The 25100-nt window shown below is 37.8% G+C and overlaps 2 protein-coding genes across 15 annotated transcripts in view; one reads left to right on the top strand and one right to left on the bottom strand.

The window, feature by feature from the left end:
* The window catches only part of LOC135085659 (uncharacterized), a 354394-nt gene that overhangs the window by 119316 nt on the left and 209978 nt on the right, over nt 1-25100 (bottom strand). The window lies entirely within an intron of this gene.
* Nucleotides 20157-25100, top strand: part of LOC135085657 (uncharacterized) — a 150294-nt gene continuing 145350 nt past the window's right edge. For 10 of the 12 annotated variants that reach the window (XM_063980428.1, XM_063980432.1, XM_063980429.1 and 7 more), the window contains exons 1-2: nt 20157-20266; nt 24007-24144. In XM_063980428.1, coding sequence (XP_063836498.1) covers nt 20188-20266; nt 24007-24144 — 217 coding nt within the window. In that variant the 5' untranslated portion in view covers nt 20157-20187. Of the gene's footprint in view, nt 20267-22853; nt 22938-24006; nt 24145-25100 lie in introns of those variants that run through there. The other 2 variants (XM_063980426.1, XM_063980431.1) reach the window with 2 other exon arrangements.

Here is a 25100-nt window from a genome sequence, read left to right as displayed (position 1 = left end):
TTTAAAACTTTATTACTTTTACCTTTTACATTTGGCTATTATAAGACTTTGCCTGTAATTTGTTCTATCCCAGGGAAATCATAACACACATTATTGAAATTTAAATTAGATAACTAATTACCCTCAAACTAAAATAATTTAGTAATTGATTCAAAATCTTCATATTTTATGATTATCAAACTAGAAATATTTTTAATTAATATAGCCCTGGTAGATTAGATTATTTCAAAACTAAGTTATATTTTATAACTTGTATTGTACACCCTTCTTTGATAATTTTCAGCGGAGGTGAATTTTCACATCATGCTTACCCGCAAGGCAGCCGCACAAAATACAGAATTAAAACTCAAGAGGGCACTTGAAGAACTCAAATTGAGTCAAGAAACCTGTAATCAGCTTATCAGGGAGAGAGATGAGAGTGAAGAAGATATCCAGAGTATTATAAACAAAAACACTCATCTCAAGAAAGATTTGGCTGAATTGCACACTCGCTACCAGGAAGTCTCCGAGCACCGGGATAGCCTGCTACACACCATCAGCACATTTGACCGGTGCAGTAATGTCTACGAGCAGGCCCTGACTCGCAATCATGAATTGGAGGCAGAGCTGCGGGATGCCAACAAGACCATTATGCATCTCGAAGATGACAAAAAACAACAGGAGTTCACACACACACTCAGTTTGTACGATGAACTGATTGGGAGCCCCGGAGGTCACGAAGCGGCTTCAGACATGAACTTGTCCTGTAAAACTGGCCATCTTGGGTCTAGAGACCAGAGATTTGAATTTTCAAGCAAGAACAAGTTAAAAAAGTATATCAAAATCAATAGGTATATTACAAAAACTAAAAAATTAATAAAGAAGCAAGCAGTCTTTTATAAAAATATCTCACTGAGGAAAAAACGCTTAGATTTAATTGATTCTTTAGAAATTTATCATGATAAATTAGTGGAAAGTAGGTCAAATCATGCCTCTGACATTGAGCGGCTGGAGGCTGATATTGGTGATTTACATAAGTCTTTAGAACTTCTATCTTCTAAATACCACTCTGCCCAGGAACAAATCAAAGAACATATCCTGGCTGCAAATAATCTTTTGCAATTAAGTACATCATGTAAATTGCCAAAAAAGCATCAACCACATGTTTGCCTTAAGCCATCATTGTCAAAACCATCTAGAAATGTCGTTATACTATCAGACAGTCTAGGGATAGGTTATGGGCCACTGTTACACAAAAAAATTGACTGCAATGTTTTGAATAATTGTATGCCAGATGCTTCTTTTGACCAGATTATGAATAGCCTACAACAAAGTAACTTGAATAGGGAATCTATACTAGTTCTTGTATTAGGAAGTTCACAGAGTGTTAACAAAAGAAATGTTATTCACCACTTCTCTTCTCTCTGCCATCTTGATGTTAAAAAAGTAATTTTGTGTGCCTTGCCCTTCTGTAGAAATTATTCAAAGGAGAGGAATAACAGTATTCACTTACTGAATACTCAAATATTTAATTTATGTCAACGACATAGTGACAAATTTGTGTTTTTTGACACAAATAAATTTATTGATAAACAATTGACTGGCAGCTCTTTACACCTGCCTCATAATTTAAGATCACAATTAGCTACTTTGTTAGCATACAATATTAATTGTATTTTTAATCATGACAATAGTATAAAAAATACTAGCAGTAATAATGTAATAGTGCCTACTAGTACTAGTAGTTTAAACTAAAACACCAGACAAAGGCCAGCCCTTCCATGTTTAATATTGTTCACCAAAATATCCAGGGTTTGGCCGGCAAAGATCTAGAATTAGAATTATTTTTAAAAAGCCATAATGTAAATGTCATGTGTATCACTGAACATTGGCTAAAAAAGGCAGAAGCTTCCTTTCATATTGATGGGTATCAATTATCTAGTGCTTTTTTTCGAAAATCTGCTATTCACGGTGGATCTGTAATATTTATTAATAATAATCTAAAATGCAAGGGACGACATGACGTAGTAGGACTTTCGGTTGAGCGAGTTATTGAAATTTCTTGTGTGGAGCTTGAGAGATATATTGTATTATGCGTGTATCGACCACCTTCTGGTGACTTTAATGTATTTGAGGCGGTTATGGAAGATGCCCTTAATAAGGTCAGCAACAAAAATAAAAAAATCTTAGTTTGTGGTGACTTTAACGTTAACTTGATGGAAAGCTCATCCATGAGTATGAGATTGCTAACTCTTTTTAAATCTTTTGATTTACATGGCCAATTCATGGAGCCGACAAGAATAACAGATACAACGGCTACCTGTTTAGATAACATCTTTTGTAATTGTGTTCCCGAAAGAAAATCAATTATTAACAAGTTAACTTCTGATCATTGTGGCCAAATAGTTTCATTAAAATGTACCACTCTAAATAATGATAATACTCAAAAACTAATTATTTGTACACCTATTACAAGTGGTCGATTAGAAAATTTCAAGAATAATTTAAGTAATAAAGTGCATCTTGTCCCATACACCGAGGGTGACCCAGAGGCACTTTACAGTAATCTCTTTGACTGCATCAAAAATGAGTACAAGAAAGTCTTTACTGCAAAAAAAATTCAACCAAAGGAACGTTCGAAATTTAGTGACTGGGCAACTATAGGTATACACAAGAGTAGAAATACATTATATGAGTTATACGGTATGAAAAGGTACAATAATAGTTTATCTTTTAAAGACCATGTCAAAAAATATTCTAAAATGTTTAAAAAAGTTTGCTTCTTGGCTAAATCTCTGTATATACGAGATAAAATAAACAACGCCAATAATAAAATAAAAGAGACATGGAATGTAATAAATCATGAAACTGGCAAAACTAAGCCGCGTGACAGTGAATTTGCTCTCAAAATAGATGATTGTTCAATTAATACGGACAAAGAAGTAGCAGACGCTTTTGATAAATTCTTCTCTAACATACCACTTGTTACCACTGCAAACTTGAACTCCTCATCTACTGAGGCTGAATTAATCCTTAAAGATCATGTAGCTCCCTGTAACTCACAACTTACCTTTAAACATATCACTCCTTTGGATATTATAAAAGCTTTTAATATGCTAAATGTAAAAAATACTACTGACCTATGGGGAATCTCTGTGAAGGTAGTCAAGCATATTATCCACATCATTGCCCCACAGTTGGCGATTATATTTAATAACTGTGTGGATAAGGGGGTCTTCCCGGACCTTATGAAGCATAGCAAAGTTCTGCCGCTCTTTAAGTCTGGCAGCAGGCTCGACCCTGGTAATTTTAGGCCAATTTCAATCTTACCAGCTTTAAGTAAAATTTTTGAGAAAATTATACAAGAACAGCTTACGATCTATTTCACTTTAAATAAACTTTTTCATAGTGAACAGTATGGTTTTACTAAGGGTCGTTCCACTACCGACGCTGGTGCTGCTCTCCTCAAACATATTTTTGGGGCTTGGGAGGATTCTCATAATGCCTTAGGGGTGTTTTGCGACCTATCAAAGGCTTTCGATTGTGTTGAACATCAAACGCTAATTCGAAAACTAGAATATTACGGAGTCAGGGATTCAGCACTTTCATTGATTCTATCGTATCTCAGTGGCAGGATTCAAAGAGTAGATATAAACGGAACTATTTCATGTGGGTCACCCGTAAAAATGGGAGTTCCTCAAGGGTCCATTCTGGGTCCATTATTATTTCTCATCTATATAAATGATCTTCCATCATTTGTAAAGAACTCCTGTGAAATCGTATTATTTGCCGACGACACATCTCTGATTTTTAATATTAATAGAAACAAGGCTAACTTTGACGATGTAAATGATGTACTATCAAGAGTTCTAAGTTGGTTCACCGCAAACAATCTGCAGCTCAATGCTAAAAAAACAAAATGTATTAAATTCACTCTGCCCAACGTAAAATCTGTTGATACCCAAATAATATTGAATAATGATACAATTGAGCTTGTGGATACGACGGTATTTTTGGGACTTACACTGGACTCTAAACTTCAGTGGGGACCCCATATAACAGCTCTAGCAAGTAGGCTTAGCTCAGCTGCTTTTGCAATTAAGAAAATAAGATCTCTAACTGATATTCCAACTGCTCGCTTAGTTTACTTCAGTTACTTTCATAGCCTGCTATCATATGGAATCTTACTATGGGGAAAGGCAGCTGATTTTGAAACTATATTCATCCTACAAAAAAGAGCTATTAGGTCCATTTATAAATTGAAACCAAGAGCATCCCTTAGGGAGAAGTTTAAAGAAATTGGTATTCTTACGGCCGCCTCACAATACATCTTAAATTGTATTATATTTGTTCACCAAAATATAAATAAATACTTGAAAAATAGCGACGTTCACAACTTTAATACGAGAAACAAAAATAAATTAGCTATACCTAATCTTAGACTTCAAAAAGTATTATGGTACTTTTATGGGACAGAGTATTCACTATTATAACAAAGTTCCTGAAGACTATAAAAAACTACCCATTAATAAATTTAAAAGTATAGTTAAAGAACACTTACTAAAAAAAGCTTATTACACTACAATTGATTACCTTAATAATAAATTACCTTGGAAATAAGTCTCTCAGGCTCTCACAATGTACCTAATTAATTGTATAGATACATTAGTTGCCATCTCTCTCTATTATATTATGGTGCCTTGCTTTTCTGTCTGGAGTTTTCGTACCTTGTCTACTAAATAGTTTTATATCTGGCACTTAGTCAGAAGGATATCTTGGACTTGTCATGCTCACTAAAATGTCTTTGGGGTAGTGGCGTGTGAGGCGGGTCGCTACATTCCCTACAATATGGTCGAGTGAAGCGATGGCTGGTTCACACGTCATGTCTGTGAACAGGCGCTGCCTTCGGGGACTGGTCAAGACAAGATATACCTACCTTATTTTTTTTAACATAACAATTAACAATCAAGCTAGACAGTGGCACGGCACTAAATATAAATATATACAATTTATTTAAAACTACCACACGGTTTTGTTATGGTGCCTTGCTTTTCTCTCTAGAGTTTTCTTGTCTTGTCTCCTAAATAGTTTTATATCTGGCACTTAGCCAGAAGGATATCTTAGACTTGTCATGCTCACTAAAATGTCTCTGGGGTAGTGGCGTGTGAGGCGGGTCGTTACATTCCCTATAATATGGTCGAGTGAAGCGATGGCTGGTTCACACGTCATGTCTGTGAACAGGCGCTGCCTTCGGGGACTGGTCAAGGAAAGATATACCTGACATAAAATATATAATATGTATCAAAACGCAATAATTAACCTAGAAATTAGCACGGCACTAAATAAATATTTTCAAAACTGCCACGCGGTCTCGTGCTAGATGGGCGTCTTCTATCAACGGGAGCGCGTGGTAAGTAACTTGCTTCTGAATGTATTGTAACTTCCTACTTTTTTATATTTTTAAACCGGCAGACAGTGGTGACTGAGTTTGTTGCGGCGCTTCTTCTCAGCACTTGCCAAATGTTTGTCTCGAAGCGCTGGTAGGGCAAAAAAAGAATGAGACATGTATAGGCTCCTTAAGAGCATTTGACGATTTGCAAGTACTAATTTAATTAGTCCAAACAAATAAAGAAAATTTTGATTTTGATTGATTTTGATTTCAATCAGGACCTATGGCACAGTGACTCTACGCCTTAATCTAGGGTTACGCCGGGTCTTTCATTGGAACTTTGTAATTGCCGACGTCAGCATACCAATAATTGGATCTGATTTCTTGGCGCATTACAGTCTATTACCAGACCTTCGTAATAAACGACTAATAGACGGAACTACTAATTGCTCGACTGCTGTTTCAGTGGATAAGACTTCACAGGCCAGTATTAGAGCGGTGTCCATTAATCAGTCACCATTTTCCGAGATTTTGCTCGAGTTTCCAGATCTGACTAAGCCACCTGGCTTACCGCGAGTTGTCAAACACTCTACAGTTCACCACATTATCACAACTGAAGGCCCTCCGGTTTCGAGTCGCCCACGCCGTCTAGCTCCGGAGAAGCTGTTAGAGGCAAAAAGAGAGTTTGATGACATGGTTGCCTGCGGGACAGCACGTCCTTCAAGCAGTCCGTGGTCTTCTCCTCTTCATATGGCGCGCAAAGGAGAAAATGGTTGGCGTCCTTGTGGGGATTTTCGCGCTTTAAATGCCAGGACGGTGCCTGATCGATATCCTGTGAGGCACATTGCTGATTTTGCTAACACGCTATCAGGATCTACTATATTTTCAACTATAGACCTGGTGAAAGCGTACCAGCAAATTCCAGTGAACGAGGCAGATATTTGCAAGACGGCCATAACCACTCCTTTTGGGTTATTCGAGTTTCCTTTCATGACCTTTGGTTTGCGTAATGCTGGACAAACGTTTCAGCGTTTTATTGACGAGGTCGTGAAAGGACTCGATTTTTGCTTCCCTTATGTTGATGACATCCTTGTGTACTCCAAGGATGCAGTCCAGCATGCGCAGCATCTTCGTACCCTGTTTCGTCGTCTTGTTGATTATGGTGTGGTTATCAACACGTCTAAATGTGTGTTTGGTGCGCCTGAGGTAACCTTTCTAGGTTATCAGGTGTCCAAAGAAGGTATTCGCCCTCCATTAAAACGTATTGAGGCCTTAAGAGATTATCCTTTGCCATTGACGGTACAAGGTCTTCGTCGTTTCTTGGGCATGATAAATTTTTACTGCCGTTTCATTCCACAAGCTGCTGCATTTCAAGCTCCTCTGATTAATGTTCTAGCTAATACCAAACTTAAGGGCGCTAACCCCGTTCCTTGGACACTGGAACTCAAACTAGCCTTTGAGAAATGCAAAGAACATCTGCAGAACGCAACATTGCTTGTGTATCCGGTTTGCAATGCTCGTTTAGGCCTGTTTACTGATGCGTCATCTGTACAGGTGGGAGCTTGTCTCCAACAGCAGGTTCACGGTACGTGGCAGCCTTTAGCTTTCTTTAGCAAAAAGCTCACTGCCCGACAAAGTGAGTGGCCGGCCTATTATAGAGAATTGCTAGCTGTTTATGAAGCGGTTCAACACTTTCGACACGTGTTAGAGACGCAACACGTAAAAATTTACACAGACCATAAGCCACTCATCTACGCATTTGCACAGCGGCGTGAAAAGTTACCCCCTGTGCAATTAAACCAACTGTCCTTCATTTCACAGTTCACAACTGATGTTGTGCATGTGAAAGGGGAGGAAAACGTAGTGGCTGATGCTTTGTCGCGTGTAGATGCCGTTAATTTGGAAAGTGATTACGTGGCATTAGCCAAGGCTCAATCTGTTGACGAAGAGCTTCCGGAACTTGAAGCGAATTCTTCACTGAAGCTTGAAAAAGTGAATATTCCTGGCGCTGATGTTCCGATTATATGCGATACTTCAATTGGGAAGCCTAGGCCTTATTTGCCACCTGACTTTCGTAAGGCGCGTTTTTTGATGCTTCATGGTTTAGGTCATCCTGGCGTAAGGGCATCTACACGTCTGATGGCTGAACGTTACGTGTGGCCTGGTATGAAGAAGGACTGTCGGAATTGGGCTCGTTCCTGCATCAAGTGTCAACGTAGCAAGATTAGCAGACATACCCGAACACCTGTTGGCGACTTTGATCTTCCTTCCGGCCGGTTCAAGCATATCCACGTTGACATTATTGGCCCACTTCCACCTAGCAGAGGGTTCCAGTACTGCCTTACTGCCGTTGATCGATTTACGCGCTGGCCGGAGGCCTGGCCCATCAGTAACATAACGGCCGAGGTAGTTGCTAAAACTCTTACTAGGGAGTGGATTGCTCGTTTCGGTGTTCCGTCTGTCGTAACAACTGACCAGGGGAGGCAGTTTGAGTCTGCTCTCTTCCAAGATTTGATGCGGTTTTGCTCAGCAGATCGAATACGCACTACTAGGACCACCCCTGTGCTAATGGCCTAGTTGAGAGAATGCATCGACAGCTAAAGTCAGCTCTCATGTGTCACGGCGATTCCTGGTGCAATAGCCTTCCAGTTGTTTTATTAGGTATGCGTTCTGCGTTGAAAGAGGACTTACAGACTTCTGCGGCAGAATTGGTGTATGGGGAACCACTGCGTTTACCAGGGGAGTTTGTTTCGCATGCCGAGACTGATCGTGTTGAAGATATTAAATCTTATGTCGCACAATTGCGGAAATATGTGGCTGATCTGAAACCTTGCTCACCTGTACGTCACGGTCAACCGAAGACATTTGTATCACAAGATCTGGCAACGACTAGCCATGTGTTCCTTAGGGATGATATTCCAAACAGACCTGCTTTGAAATATATGAGGGTCTGGGTGTTACTATGTATAATATGTATGTATTTAAAAAAAAAAGTATATAAGTAGTATATCCGTTAAGCTAGCACCCATAACACAAGCATTAAGTTGCTTACTTTGGGGCTTTTAAAAAAAAAAAAAAAAAAAATGCCCATATTCTGGTCCGCATAAGGTACTTAAAAGGGGTGATAAAACGATAAGTCTTGATGTCGGCACGAGGAATGTTTCTGTAAGCTTGGATAGGGTTAAGCCCGCTTTCATTGATGTCGATCCATCTGCGATTGCGTCATCCACGCGGGTGTCTGTAGCATCTCCATCTTCGTCACCACCGTCATCGCCTCATTCATCACAACCCGCCGCAATTGTGCCTCCTCTACCAATCACGAAGGCTTATACCACTCGGTCAGGCCGTAGGGTGAGGTTTAAAGTCCCCGCAGTTTCATAAGTTTTTTTTCTTTTTCTTTCTTATGGTGGATCCAAGTTTTTTTTTAGTTAGTTTTTTTTTTGCCGTGGGCTATCTTTCTTCGTGGGGGGGTAGTGTAGCGGTAAGCAAAACTCTTTGCGCCGGGTATAGGCTACGGCGGTTGCGATGGTAACCGGGTTGTTGATGTCAGGAGAACGTCAGGTAGTAAAATAGGAGATTTTACAATATACAGGGTGTTGATTTCAATACTCGCCATATTTATTTAGGTGATATATTATGACTTACATAAACGCATTATCCACCAAAAAATAAATTACAAACGAAAGTGGAATTTTTAGCGAATATTTTCCGTGCAACATCAACTGTACTATGGCTCGCAATAATGCAATACGTTTACTGTGGCACGGGCACCCATCGAGCTACGCGGATCGCTCGCTTATCGTGTTGGATAGTCTACTGAAGGATACGTAAAGTTGGTAGTGTAAATAGGTATTTTTCTTTGACTAACTAAAGTTAAAGTTCGTTTTAAATTAGTTTGCTGTTTCCTATGTGTGTGTGAGTGTATTGGAGCGCTTTCCGCCACTACCTACCGCGACGGCGGGAGTAGGTATTTTCTACACAAAATTACCAGATTATTCACTTCCTACATTAAAAAGGAATGTCCTTTTAGAGCTAGAGCTAGGTACTTACCGATGCGACTTCAGATGCGTTTCCACGTGCCCTCCCGTAACAGTAAACCATGTTTACGTATCTACTCACGAGCACTGTACGTATGGTTAGGCATATTCCTAACACTCACTCACTATTACCACACTCACTATCACACGTTCACACACTAACTACTCAAAACCGCACGAGAAAACAATCAAAAATCGCAAATTTGCAATTAGAAAAGCACATTCGATGACCGAAGATCTTTGTTAACTAAAGATCAGTCCTATCATAATTAATGCTCTTATAGCAAGCTTCCAAAATACTCAAATGCAAATGATTTGTAGTAGTTAGCTCAATCGTTATTATTAAAACGATAAGAATATCAATACATTTTGATAGTTATTTCGTGTAAGTAATGAAATTAAGTTCATTTAAAATAATCACGAACATGATGATGAATTATTTTATGTAAGTTATGAAGAATGGAAGTTTAACCTGAACCTAACTAACAGCCTAACAGTCGTTCAGGGAATTTAAATTAAACGCCGATAGAAATTAAATTACGTTATTATTTTAAAATAAATTTTTACAGAGATAGAACACGGTAACGGTAGTAAGAAGTTTATGTACTAGAAAACATTTATCAAGCAGAGAGGAAGAGAAAAGTTGATGTTACAAGGCAAGAAATAAAGAAATAGCGATTGAGTACTAGGAATTCTAAATACGAGCTAGATTTCGCGGAGCGTGCGCGCAGCCTCTCGACGTGGGAAGCAAAATAGGACTGATGAATGGAGAAAATCGATGATCCACGATTGAGCGCCGATGACGCCCGAAACACGAAGATGAGCGAAGTATGTTTTCCGTGCGGCGGTATTATTGTATTTAAATGAAAGAAGTGCTAAATGATAGAAATTTTGTTTAGATACTGAAATCAATCGAGTTTAAAAACAAAATCTTGTCTTATCTCCTATCGAAAGTGAAGGAACAAGAGTTTGCCAGTGTGTTACTTCTAGGTGTTCAGTTTGCGGTAAGTTAAGTTTTATTTTAATAATTACTATCGTAAAGACGTAAAAGTTATTAAGGTAGAGAGCTAGAAATGTAAGGAATAACGAACCTGTATGAAAGAGCATTATTGTCATCTGTTTACTTTACAGTACTTTTGAATGATAAGTAACTAGGTACAAGCTTATCACACACATAAAAGCATGGTTTAATTTTTTTTTAAATGTAGGTTCTGTAAAATTTTTTATTTTGCGGAAGGAAGCAAATTCGTGTAAAAGGTTTTTTTATTAAAGACCTACTTAATTAATTAGTTTTTAGAACAAAAAATAAACTCGTAACGTGATAAGGTGTAAGTAACTAATTTACTCATTACATTTTTAGGGTAGATTTGGATTAAGCTCCGTCCAGTAGTCGTCTTTGAACTCACAGTTGATTGTGGCTGATAGTTGACTGACTCATGGGCGAGCGCGGGTAGTGGGGCGCGGGACGGGGGGCGCAGCGCTTGCCCCGGGTCACCGGGTGAGCGCCGCGCGCCGTTTGCGTTGGGGGACTATTCTGCACTGTAGTGGTCGATTATGGAATTCGAAGATATTTAAAATATAATTTAAAAAAAAATTGAAGTCAGTTTTTTTGCTGATTCGTGATCAGAATAAGCTACTTAATCAACTCCCTAAATATGGCGGGTATTGAAATCAACACCCTGTATATTATATTTTATTCAAACATAGGCCTCCAATGATTAATACTAACGGGTAACGGCCTGCATCCAGCGCCTTCCTTCTACCTTTATGCGGTCGTCGGTCCACCTTGTCGCTTGGAGGCATTACCACGGAATAATAAATGTATGTACTACGTACAGAAAGTTTTCTTCGCGAAGGTATTTATAAAATGTCTACTCAATGTCCTCAACAATATGGTGTAATTTAGCTTGTCTCAGAGTTGAGGCCCGTTTCGTTTACATACACGCGTATTTTATCTACTTTCCATAACGAATATTTTTTACAATAGGTAGGTACTATTCGCTCGTGAAAGTTTCTATGTAAAGTTATGGAAAGAGATCAACACCGTATCGCCTCTATCAACTGCGAATTTCATACAAAGAATACTGACGGCCTCGAGTTGATATGGTTACGATCCGTTTCCAGATTGATAAGTGTGCTACGTCCTTTATGCTGAGTCGCCTTTTTGGTGCTAAAATGCCTATGTATAGATTTTTTGATTTGTTTATTTGTTCTTTAATAAATTACCATAAACTGTTGTAGAAGCACATATTAAAAGCACCTTAATGACAAAGGGCTACTATAAAGTCGATGATTAATTATTTATAAGATAAAAATGTTTGGGATGCGTAACTGCCTAGCTCGCATAAATATTTATAACTTGTATTTTTAAAGCCTGTAAACTTTTGAAAAAGAGGCTGACAATAGTGACTGAGTTTCTTGCGCTGCTTCTTCTCAGCACTGGCCCGTTTATTGTCCTGAAGCAGTGGTAGGGTTAATACTGGGACGTGTAAAAGTGCTTTTTTAAAGCCTATTTACAGAAATAAATGAGTTTTATGAGTTTTTATATATTTTCCTGTCATTATAATGATTTTATTTTTCTATTTCAGGTAATGGCACCCTCATTGGCGCTAGTGCGAACGTTGTTTGCGCAGGAGTGGCCGAGCAACATGGCTACCGGTTCACGTTCGTCCAATACCTCAAAGTAGGGTTCCCCATCATGATTGGAAACCTTTTAGTCGCGTCAGTGTACTTGCTGATATGTCATTGTGCTTTCACGTGGCACTGATATTGACTTATTTGACTTAAGGTCCTATGTCCCCTAGATGGGGCAGAGGGCGTCCACAACAGTCCTCCATCGCGTTCGGTCTTGAGCTTCCCGCTTGATCTCGCTCCGGGTCTTGCCGCTTTTCTTCGCCTCGGCACTGATATTAGATATTATTAGATATTCAAGGGCCGAGGCGTGCACGTGGCCCCCAAATTCAGGGGCCCCCTATCCAGAAATATCACACCTGTATTCACAAACATTATGAGGTCTCACAGTGCGCGTGGACGCACAGGGTCCCAAAAACTATTGAAAAACAATACTTGAGTGGCGGACACACGAACCAATCGCAGAGCTCTATTCGACGCATGCGTTTGACTTACCATTGCGTTGCTGCTTCACTTAAGCAAGCACCGTTTGTGAATACGGGTGTAAAACTATAAAGGCCCTTTCCCGCGACAATCCAGTATTGCCGGATCCCGCAAAACTGGACTGTCGTGTGAACACACACTTTTGCGGGACACTGCAAACGGGATGTTCGCGTGAACGTTAATATTAAAACTCGTATACCGCTGTGACGATACTGTGTCAGTATGACTCCATATGTGTAAATCAACCTTTAGAGATGTCTTGTAAAATATTTTGATATATTTTAATAAATTGTAGAATACTAGAAAATATAAAATAAACAAGGATTCTACTAACTAAAGCCCAGTCCGTGAACACGTAGAATTTTGTCCAATGACCCCTAGCTACCCATCCTTATCGCTCGCGCGTAATTAATTATATTTTTGTCGCGACTGTGCGACTGGCACCCGCAATGAGTGTGCGAGCGCGATAGCAACATAATTACGCGCGAGCGATAAGGATGGGTAGCTAGGGGTCATTGGACAAAATTCTACGTGCTCACAGACCAGACTATACCTGTATTTTACAATAAATTTAGGTACTTAAGCACTTATATGTAGTACTATACAAATTTCGAAATATTTTTCTGACTATGTACATTTGGCATCGTGCTTTTAAGTGATTTCGTGAAAAATATTATTGGCAGGGAGCTCATCCATGGGTCCCCTCAATTTATTGTCCGTGTTGCATATTAATTTTCTTAAAACCTTTGTTTGTCACCTGTCATCCGCTTTGCAACGGAGGGAAGTCGAACCTTAATTTCAAACTCCTCCTATGTTCTTCTGATTAATTTCGTTGCGGGTCCAATGACAGTTAAACTTTCCCTCGGGACAAACTTGACCTACACTGGTTGGGTTTTTATTGGCGGTCAAACTGTAGGTAGATTGCAAAATGGCCGTTGCTAAAAGTAGTATGTCTATGGTCCTTAAGTGTTACAAAAAATGGATATAAATATTTATTTAAATAGAAAAATACATGAATATTCAGATAAAGCAATGAAACAATATTACAAAAATATTTTTTATCTGTTTATTATAATAAATTGACATAGGTAATAAATAATACTTACTAAATGTTATGTAAATAAAATAATCTAACTGTGAAATTATTTTTTTAAATTTTATTATTAACAATAATGATGTAATTATTTTTTAGACCTTTAGTTTAATATACAGGGTGTATTGTAAAATATTCTTGTTTTCATCATTTTAATGTCATCAAATTTTAATGTGATATTATTTATTATTTGTATATCGTCCATTTGCGACGACACTGTGATATATCAAAAACAGTGGTTTTACAGAAATCGACTTTTAAACTTTTGAATGACCATAACTCTTAAAATAAGGTTAGGATTACCTAATTGTGTATGAAACGTTTAAAGATTAACTATTAATGAATTTAAATATTTATAGTTAGTCATAACTTTGCGTCTAAATTGATGAAATTATAGCGATTGAAAAAAAAAGAGACAACTTATCACGTTATTCTAGTAAAAAATAATATTTTGAAGATGGCAAGTTCAGTTGTCACGTTGTAGATGATATAAAAAATATATTTATATAAGTCATTATTTAGATAAAACGTTGATCTTGAACAATTTTTTTTTATTTTACTAACATTACAATCAGTAAAAATGAGGTAATTATTGGAACAGGCGAATATTTATTTCGCTTTGCCATGTTAAATTTCACTTATAAAAATATTATCTAAGTAGACAGACAGTTGTATACATACAATATTTAAGTTCACATTAAGTTTTCTTATTCTAAAACCTAATACTTATCAAAATAAACGAAAAACTCTCAAAAGTAAAACCTCGTAAACTACTACAAAAAAACACAGTAAGAGAAACTGTACTAAGTATGTATGTATGTATGTATGCAGAAAAAAAAATGTAGGTACCTACTAGGTTAGTAAATAGATGTTTTTTAACAGACTAGTTATGACAATTTAATCCTAAAACTATCAACGCAAAAATCGCCGTCTCCGGCGCATAAAATGGCAAAAAAGCGACATTTTGGTATCTTTTAGGGTCTTTTAATTTTTTATACTTATTTAAAATTAAATTTATAAAAGACATTTAAATAATGTATTAATAGTGAAAAATAACAACCACTATTATTTTATAAATAATGTAGCCATTTTATTGGCGTAGTTTTTCTGCAATAGTTATACCTATTGCAATATTATTATACAAAACAATGTTGCGCCCGCCAAAGTAAATTTGGGCAAGATGCGATAAAATTCCATCAATTGCTGATGATCTGTAATTATATTAAAACATTAAAATACCTTTTTTGCAGAAAGCAAAACATAGCCAATACAGCTAAGTGACATTGAATAATTACATAATAATAAATAAATATATATCTGGGGTCATCCAACGCATTGCTATTCTAGCATACTTCTACTAATAGATAATTTTGTTAGCTATCGTCTTAGATTAAGCTAATCTAAGGCTATTGTATGATAATATAAAATATTTTGCTTGTTGTGTCTGTAAAAACAGACAATCGTATAAGTATGTTTTATTTGCACTGTATTTCTAGTATTTGAACTATTCTTCAAAACGAATGTATGTTTATCAGTCTATATCTACTCATATTAGTTCCGACGTTATTGTAGCTCAAAGAGACCCTTTCACAGCGCTCGCATAGCGCTGTTAGTCATGTTGTCGGATTAGGTTGTGGAATTCCTTCAGGCAGTGCATCGCCACAAATGTTAACCTTTGCTTTTTTGCATTGCTAGTCCCCATCTGTAATGATATCTGGAGTTTAGTATTACTGTTTAGCGTATACAACGTGACAAGTAGATATACCATTCAATTTCAATAACATGTATTCTGCAATAACAGAACATCAACAAATGACCTACAACATATTTCCAATATAGGAAAAATTTTCATCATCTACAACGTTACTAGTTAAGATGTCCCGATGATACTTCGATTTTCTTACAAGAATAACGTGACATATAAATAATTTATCTTTTACTTTGCTTTTTGTTTTAGAAGAACACTGTGATAAGTATGACGTGCCACATTGTCGAATAAAATAAAAATATTTTAAAAACTTACCTTTGTCATCAATACCGCGGTATCCTCGAGATGTCACGTTTTTCTTAAAAACGAAGAGCACCTCACATCTCAAAGCGCAGGTGGCAACTGAACTGTCACAGTGGGTATCCTTCCGTTTGGCCAAATTACTTTTCGCCAAATTTCACTTCGCAAACAACTTATCGCCAAAGTTTCATTTCCCAAATGAACTTTTAGCAACTGTACTTTTCGCAACTAATTCATTTGGTCAAATTATCATTTGGCCAAATTTTACTTGGCAAATGTTTATATAGCAAATGTTTTATGTTGCCAAATATTATATTCCAAATAATTTGTTTGGTCACATTGACACTTCACATACTTACCCACTGTTACCCACAAATCAAAGCATAAGGCACATGATCATGGTTTTCATAATAATTTTATGTAAAACATTGCAGAAAATAGTATGGTTGCAAAAAGTAGGTATTGCAGAAAATAGTAGGTTAGGTTAGGTTAGAACAGTGACCCTTAATGCGCGAAGGCGAGCGAAGCGTGCCGCGGCAGCGGCCGCCGAGCGCTAGAATCACCTCTATTGTTATTGAATCATTTGGAAATTTCGATACAAAGAATGAAATAAGGAAATTAATGTAGAACAAATTTTATATTAACTCCCCACTAAACAAAATAATAACCACAAGCTAATTTGTATACCATTCTATGCACCAATCAAATTATTTTGTAAATAGTTTATCGTGAAATATTTTTGCCTAATGAAACATTTGGCAAACCATACTTTGCCAAACAATAATTTGCTAAACAATAATATGCCAAAAAAAACATTTGCGAATTAAAAGTTTGCAATAAGTTGCTTTGCCAAATGAGAATTTGCCAAATGAAAATTTGCGAAACGTTGTTTGCGATGTGATAATTTGGGAAACGTTTTTTGGCCAAACATTAGTAATCCGTCACAGTGTCGAAGCCAACTAGATCGCCGAACGAGCCAGCGCTATAACGTAATATTTTGTCTCTTTCTCTCATAGTATTGTTGTTTTTGGAGTAACAAATACCCTGTTTTTGGAGATAAAAGAACGCAAGATCGCGGTTCAGAATTTCGGTAAAACAAAAAATCGTATATGTCGAGATGTCACAGTGTCGTCGCAAATGGGCGATATTATGTACAATGATATTTATATCTATCGTCTAAAGGTGAGTGTAGACTAGAACATTTCTATGTAATGTTACGTTCTTGCGAGTACAAAATAGGTAACATAAATGACGTTTGGTTCGTTGGGTGCGATATTAGACATTTCATAGAGCGGCTTGATGTTCTGTTAAAAGTAAATGCTCTATCTATAGTCTGGTCTGCGAGCACACGTAGAATTTTGTTCAATGACCTCAAGCTACCCATCCTTATCGCTCGCGCGTAATTATGTTGCTGTCGCGCTCGCACACTCACTGCTGCTGCCTGTCGCACAGTCGCGACAGCAATTTAATTACGCGCGAGGGATAAGGATGGGTAGCTTGGGGTCATTGGACAAAATTCTACGTGCTCACAGACCGGGCTTTAGTCTATACTCAGCTTAATGTTTTAACGTAGGTTAGCTCACCTTGGTTACAAAGCTGAGCTCCTTAGACAAAGTTACAAACGCGACAGATGTAATTGCGGATTCGTTTCGATCCGGCGTTGTCTTGTGTCGTTATTGTCATTAATGTTACTCAGTCTAGCCCTCTGAGTACGCATTTCGTTTTAAATACAAAAAATACAAATCATCACAACTATTTTCTATCAATAAGTTGCGATTTAATATTTTAGTAAGTTATGTTTCCACAGTATTGTAAATAATTTTAAGTTTCACAAATGTTAAAAAATTAAATTAATATAAATTGTTAAATCTGGCTACTTTTAGCGTACTACCTTTAGTGCATAGCTATCACCTGTCATATTATTGCTGTCTATGAAGGGACAACACACTCCGCACAGCTCCGCACCGCACCTCCGCCACTGTCAAATTATATAGAAAAATGCTCCGAACGACTCATCTCCTCTCCGCTCGATATATTTCTGCTGAAGCGGAGCGGAGGGTAGAAACCGAAAGAATGTAATTTCCTGGTTTCCTGAATAATTTTTGATTGGTTATTTAAAAAATTCTGCGCTCCGCTCCGCCTTGGTGGGAACCGGGCCTAATGCCCGTAGTACAAGTACAAGCTAAGCTTAGTTTGGCACCAGATTCCGCTGTTAAACTTTTCTAAACATAAAATATTATTAGTTATTAAATACATATTCACAAAACTTATTTTATGACACCCTGTGTTTACAATGCGCTTTAAAAAGTGATAAATGATTTAAAACTGTTTAAGGCGGTTATCACACTGCGCCGCGCTCCGCCGCGGAGCGCGTGATTTCATATAAAAAAAACCCGCGCGCGGACGCGTTGTCAGTGTGAAGTGCCGCGCGTGTTTTCTATACAAACTGAGGTACTTGCATACAATAATTAAATCTGTCGTCCCGCGCTCCGTGGCGGAGCGCGGCGCAGTGTGATAACCGCCTAATAGTGTATAATTATTTTTGTAAAACCTTTTTTTTTTAATTATAAATTGCTTGAAAACGGCTGTGATTTTTTTTTATAATGAAAAGTAACTAAAGGTCATAACACACTTATCAACCTGAAAAGGGATCAACACCGTATCACCTATGGTATAACCTCTCGCCACGCTGTCAACCGCGAGGCGGGGCTGAATTTCACGAAAAGTATTTAGACCGGGTTGCTACAATCAGTCCTAAGCCAAATCTGTCCATCAACTGTGAATAAATTTCACTATGTTTTTGGTACCATGAGTGCACCCGCATTCACTCCGAAGATATCCGAACGTTAAACGTCACCTATAACGTTCGGATATCTTCGTATCCACGTATTTCTGATATTCGGCTTGGCCGAAGCTTCGGCTGGTTTATGGCAGAAAACGAAAATATAGCCGAATGTCCATTTATGTACAAAAATGGCCCAAAAAGTAGGTAAACGAATATTCGGTCGGTAACTAAATATTTTAATAATAATTCCTGAACAATAACTACATCGCAATCCTGTGTCCCTGAACGAATTAGTTATTTTCCTTTTATTACCCGACTGCACCAGAAAGAGGGTTATATTTTTCGAGTGTATACAATATGTGGGTATACACGATGAATGTATGTATGTAAAAAAGCTAGTACCTAACTTATAAATGCATGCGGGTGAAGCGGAGGGCAAAAGCTTGTAAAGAAAATGCCGAAGCCAATTCCCAAAGACAGCAGATTATATTGAAATTACATTATTACGAGTATTAGGTATCAATAATACGCTTTAAGGAAACAAAATGTTGGGTTTACTGAAGATAATAATTTATAATAATAAATTAATTATCACTTTATTTCGTTCTCCACAATACCACATTGTGTTTCGTACGACCACGATTTAGCACGATATGCGGATAATACCCGTATACAGGGTGGAATTTTGTAATGCCACCTGGAGGGAAAGTACTCTTAATATTGCAGATAGAAAATTTTCCTCAATGAAAACATTCCTTTATTTTTTAAAAGAAATAGAACTGCATTCAAAGATTTCGAAAAAAATGCTTGCCACACCCTGGAATCGAACCAACTAGAATCTGTTAAAAAAACACAATAAAAATGCATCGATCGTTAGGGTTAAGTATAAGGATGAAATCTCTCTAACAACTTGATAAATCAAATGAAAGGAAAACCATGAAATCTTAAATTATTTTAATTATGTAGGTACAGAAAATTGTCTGTTATGGTTTGAATTTCCGATTTTTTTCGGAAATCTTTGAATGCATTTCTCTTTCTTTTCATAAATAAAGGAATGTTTTCTTTCAGTAAAATTCTCTTTCTACAGTATTAATAGTACTTTCCCTTCAGGTGGCATTAAAAAATTCCACCCTGTATAAAAGAAGCGGCCGAATGTCTTTAGGACAATATTTTGAGCCGGAACACACAGCGCTTTGCGGCGCCGCACCGCTGAAATTTCACCGTACCGCTCGTGTTCCCGCCACAGATAAATATTTCTACAACCCAATCGAGTTGTAGAAATATTACTCTCCCTCGCACTCACCCGCACACCTCCCCGCGTTCGCCGTGTCAGCACAGTACATTATATCTACTGTGGTGTCAGTCTTAGAGCGTCGATGTGACGTCACGGCAGCCAGGTGCGCAGTAACTCGATCGGTACGGCTAGCACGAAAAACTTTCGAGTTCGAATCGCCATCATAAGATTTAGTACGAAAACTTCAACAGCGCCAGAAATGGTTGCACGAAACTTGTTTTGAGAATCAAAATTGTCACGTTATCGTTTAATTCGAAGGTTGAGTATCGAATTTTGTCGAATAGACAAACGATTCGAAGACGAAAGTTATTCATGCTAGAGATACGGGTTGTATTGACGGATTCGCTCTCAAGATAAAAAGTTTCTTAATCCTATCCTAACAATAAACCATGGCCACAGTACTGAGTAGCTGTTGTAGGGCTAAATACATAATAATATAATTACTCATACAATCATCGCCTTCCAGTGAAGTGTGTTGTTACCTAACAATGGACTGTAAAGTTCCAGTTATGTTCACTTATTTGGGAATTATAATAATATTTTCCACGTTCGGGCATGCCTATGCAGGTCAGTGTTATACCTACCGTATTTATTTAAATCTATACTAGTTAATATTATAAAGAGGTAAAGTTTGTGTGTTTGTATATTTGTTTAATTGTAAGGAAGGGGTAATCTCGGGATCTACTGAACCGATTTTAAATATAATTATGATTTAAACAGTTGTGTGTAGTATTTTAAAAACCATTTCAAGCTAATTTTGACCCCTTCACAATTCAAAATTTCATAAATGTAGCTCAAACCACACTCAAACAGTGTAATCGAAACTATATTGCAATTATTATACATAATTATATTATTTGAAACATTTGTACATTCATGAACAAGTGTCTAGGGAAAAAATTATACGCCATCGCTTGGTTATACTGATTTAATAAAAAATCACAGTCGTTTGATTTATAGTAGGTAGATTTAAAGTGGATTTATAGTAGATTCTAATTAGTCATTATTTGATTTATGTCCTTTTGGTTATTCTCTATTGACGTTCATAAGTGCCACTTGTGGTCTAAACTGAATAAATATTTTTGATTTTGATTTTGATTTTTGTGAAAAACGTTTTTCAAATATATTATTGTATCAGAATTCCTGCAGTTTTATGTAATAGAACGATCTTAACACAAAAGTTAACTGAGCTTAAATTTCTAAGAAATATATTTTTATTTAAAGAAATATATTTTAAAATCTTATATTTTTTAAGTAGTTTTAAAATGGGTTGACCTAGGAATATTTTTGGGGTGAATAAGGAACATAAAATTAAAAATTTGTTGTGGGTAGAGTAAGGAACAAAATTGGGTTGAGTAAGGAAAAAATAATGAGTGGGTTGAGTTGTCGTGGGTCGAATAGTCACCCTGTATAGTCTTCGAATCGTTTGCGTATTCGACAAAATTCGATACTCAACCTTCGAATTAAACGATAACGTGACAATTTTGATTCTCAAAATAAGTTTCGTGCAACCATTTCTCATAATAAGTTTTTCGTGCTAGTCGTACTGTAAATACCTAATTAAAAATAATCTAAGTAAGGATAATCTAAGGAGTAATCGTAGTAAGGACAATCTGGCCAGGTGGGGATTCTTGGATGGCTTGAGCATGGAGTGCAGGTGCGGTTTTGTTCCCCAGTCGATGAGGCACCTAATGTCATGCCCTGAGTGCCCAAGCAACTGCACTCAGGAGGATTTGATGAGTGCTACTGACAACGCCACTTTTGTGGCGGAGTTTTGGGCTGACACTGTGTAGGTTTGTTGTCGACACGAAAAGAAGAAGAAAAATAATCTAAGATTCTTTTCATTTGATTTATCAAGTTTTTAGAGAGATTTCATCCTTATAAACTTAACCCTAACGATCGATGCAATAAAAATACAGGGTGTGATTTTTAACTTAAGTTGGTTTATTCACGGCTGTGGCAAGTATTTTTTGGGACCCAGCCCCGGGTTTGTATGTTTATAATAATAGTTTAGAAGTCCACTGTGCCATGGTCGTTTCACATCAACAATTTTAACAGGAAGGTCGGTATTACTAGATAATTATATCCATCGATTTTCCTTTTTAAATTCAGGAGGTAAATTATTGAGTTTTAACCACAACAATGTGTTATACAGGGTGTTAGGTAAATGGGTATATGAGCCGACACTAGCCCATGTTAACATGGGCATATAAATGGTATGGTGAAGTCAGAAATTTGATATCATCATTTTCGTTTTTTAAATTCTCATACAAAATAAATTTTATAAAATCCGATTTGTATGAAAATTAAAATAATTAAAATGAAGATATCAATTTTCTGACTTCACCATACCATTTATATGCCCATGTTAACATGGGCTAGTGTCGGCTCATATACCCATTTACCTAACACCCTGTATATTGTTGTAACCACGCTTTCTGTGTTTTTTCGGATAAACTCTTTCTTTTGTCGACGTCGTAGATTATAGCAGCGTGTCGAAGAAATAAGATGTTTGTAAAATAGACATTACGACCAAAAAAAGTCGTTCGTTTGTTCGTTTCAGCCAAATGACGTCCACTGCTGGACAAAGGCCTCCACCAAGGTTTTCCACGGTGCACGGTCCTGCGCTGCCCGCATCCAGGCTCTTCCTGCGACCTTTACCAGATCGTCGGTCCACCTAGTAGGAGGCCTGCCCACGCAAAAAAAGTCATTTACCTACAATGCTAAGTAGATGCCTTTTTATCCACAACGAGGAAGCTCTTTGCCTGTATCTCACCTGACGGTAAGTGACGATCAGGCCGAAGGTGGACGCGACCTTCACCCGGAATCCTCAATCACGTAGGAACTGGCTATCTATCCTCTAACTGCCAAACACAACAATGCTGTTAACATTGTTGTTATGGCGACAGACTTAGGTAAGATGGTGGTAGCTAGGCGGACTTAGAACAAGCCCTACCACCAAACAAACCGAACAGAAAAGTCTGCCCCCACTAGGAATCGAACCCGGGACCTGTGCGTCTGAAGCAGGTGGTCTTACCACTAGACCACAGAGGTCCTAATGCATTGCATATTATGGTCGCCCCATCGACACTATGCGTCAGAACAACATTTATTTCCTTACACGACCCAAAAGCTGTATGTTATATAATATCACATAGAATTATTATTGTGAACATTATTAACATGAAGTGTCTCATATTTTTTAGTGTTTGTGCAAATTTTCTCGTATTCACAAAAAGTAAGTTTTACAAGCGTAATTAGGAAGCCATTTATGTAGGTTTGATTTGAATAATAGGAAGTTTTTATTGTGTTCATATAGATTAATGATAAAGCCTAGATAAATAAGCAAGCGCAAGAAAAGTGAGGGACTTGAAACGTCATATTACGTAGGGCGCTATTTAAGTTGTGAGCCTTGACATACGTGTTGTTAGACGATATAGCTGATACTTTTAATTTTTAATGAAAAGTTTTTTATTTTTACTATAACCTTATTCAAAACTTTTTATCATTTGAGCACATTTTTATTATTAATATTGACTTGAAATTTGTCTTGGCCACATAAACATGGAATTGACTTGCGGAAATTTTCGCGCGAAGATTTTATGTTAACTTTCGACGTGGATAATCAATACAAAACTGAAGAGGACAGTTTAATTTCACTTTTAGTAATAAAGATCTATCCTTTAACATTGTAAAACGCTAGTTTGATAAATATAAGCAATTGGATCTGTCAACAGCACTGGACCAGGGGTAATTACTGTTTGTACTCCGAATGACTGTCGTGAGTGTCGTGACTACCTAAAGCCTGGTCCGTGAGCACGTAGAATCCCGTCCAATGACCCCAAGCTGCCCATCCTTGTCGCTCGCACGTAATTATGTTGCTGTCGCGCTCGCACACTCACTGCGGGCGCGCGTCGCACAGTCGTGACAGCAATATAATTACGCGCGAGCGATAAGGATGGGTAGCTTGGGGTCATTGGACGGGATTCTACGTGCTCACGGACCAGGCTTTACACCGATCAAAATGGCGCACAACTTTAGGGCCCTGTAATTTTTTGTATTTGTAGAGATATTTATTATGTTCTTCTGATTAACTTCTTTGCGGGTCCAATGACAGTTTAACAAAGGTCGTCGCACATTTATCAACCCGGAAAGGGATCGTACTTAACCGTATCAGTCCAGTTTTGGATCCTGCTTTACTGGATCCCTCAAAACTGGGAAGATTGTCGTGGAAAAGGGCTCTAATTGTTTGAGAGGAGGAGAGAGAAGCTATAAAAATGAAGTAAAATGATTATTTTTGATTTCAGGTCAATCTTCATCAATATTGAAAATTAAAAAAAATGGCGATGAAGCGTCTGGTTTCACAAATGGCCAAACACTGTGCTTTAGTTGCTACGACACAATCATGAATGCAGAAAAATGTATTATGAAACTTATCACTGCTGGTATGTGGTTGGAACTTCTATTATGTTCTTCTGATTAATTTCGTTGTGGGTCCAATGACAGTTTAACTTTCCCCCGGGACGAACTTGTCCTTCACTGGTTGGGTTTTATTGGCGGTCAAGCTGTAGATCCTGGCTACACAGGAGTTGCAGCGGTGGGAACGAGAGGTGGGAATAGTCCCGTGGTATGTTGTTGGGTATCGTTTTAAGTTGACTAATACACTGCCTTTAGTAATAAGTATCTAACAAGTTTTGTGTTTACTAATAGGCCAGTAGAATTAAACACAAAAATGAATTAAATCGGAAATAATTCCTACTAAAGATTTTAGTGCTTTAATGGCTTCATTAGTTGCCCATAAAGACTCTCCTAGGTTTTCGACTTCGACGGAGTTTTGCTTAAGTGGTGGGGCCCCCGAAAGGGGCGCTTTTTCGGTTTTCCGGTTATACCGCGTAAAGGACTTACCCTATCGAAAAGTGGTCTTCCTGACGGTTGAAAGGCATTTAATCCTGCATTAAATAAGACCAAATTCATATGTTTTGAACAAACCGTTCTCGTGCAAATGTTCGGCAAAGTAGAAAATATGTGTATAATTAATGACCCTCTCCACGTCCAATGGCTCGCTACCCGCAGGCTCCCAAGCCTTGAAAAGAGCCGCCTTAACCAGCGTATCCCTGTCAAGCCTCGCGAGTTGGATTCGCCTATCCTTGTTCGTCCCACCCGTTCCTTTACTACGGTTGCTGCACCTCTTCCTTGCACGCTCCTGTACGACTCTGTGTTATCTACTATGGCTGCCCCTCTTCCTTACCCACCTCCACACACCGGGTCAGCTTGTAGTTTTTAAGGAGTCGCCCAGTCTTTAGTCGGCCGTTTGGTGTAGTGGTTCAGAGCGGACTACTATGCCGAGAGGTCCCGGGTTCGATTCCCGGCCGGGCAGAAATTGAAATGATGAATTTTAATT

The sequence above is a fragment of the Ostrinia nubilalis genome, chromosome 29 (assembly GCF_963855985.1).
Source record: "Ostrinia nubilalis chromosome 29, ilOstNubi1.1, whole genome shotgun sequence".
In the NCBI taxonomy this organism is placed as follows: domain Eukaryota; kingdom Metazoa; phylum Arthropoda; class Insecta; order Lepidoptera; family Crambidae; genus Ostrinia; species Ostrinia nubilalis.
This window is presented reverse-complemented; position numbering and strand designations above follow the sequence as displayed.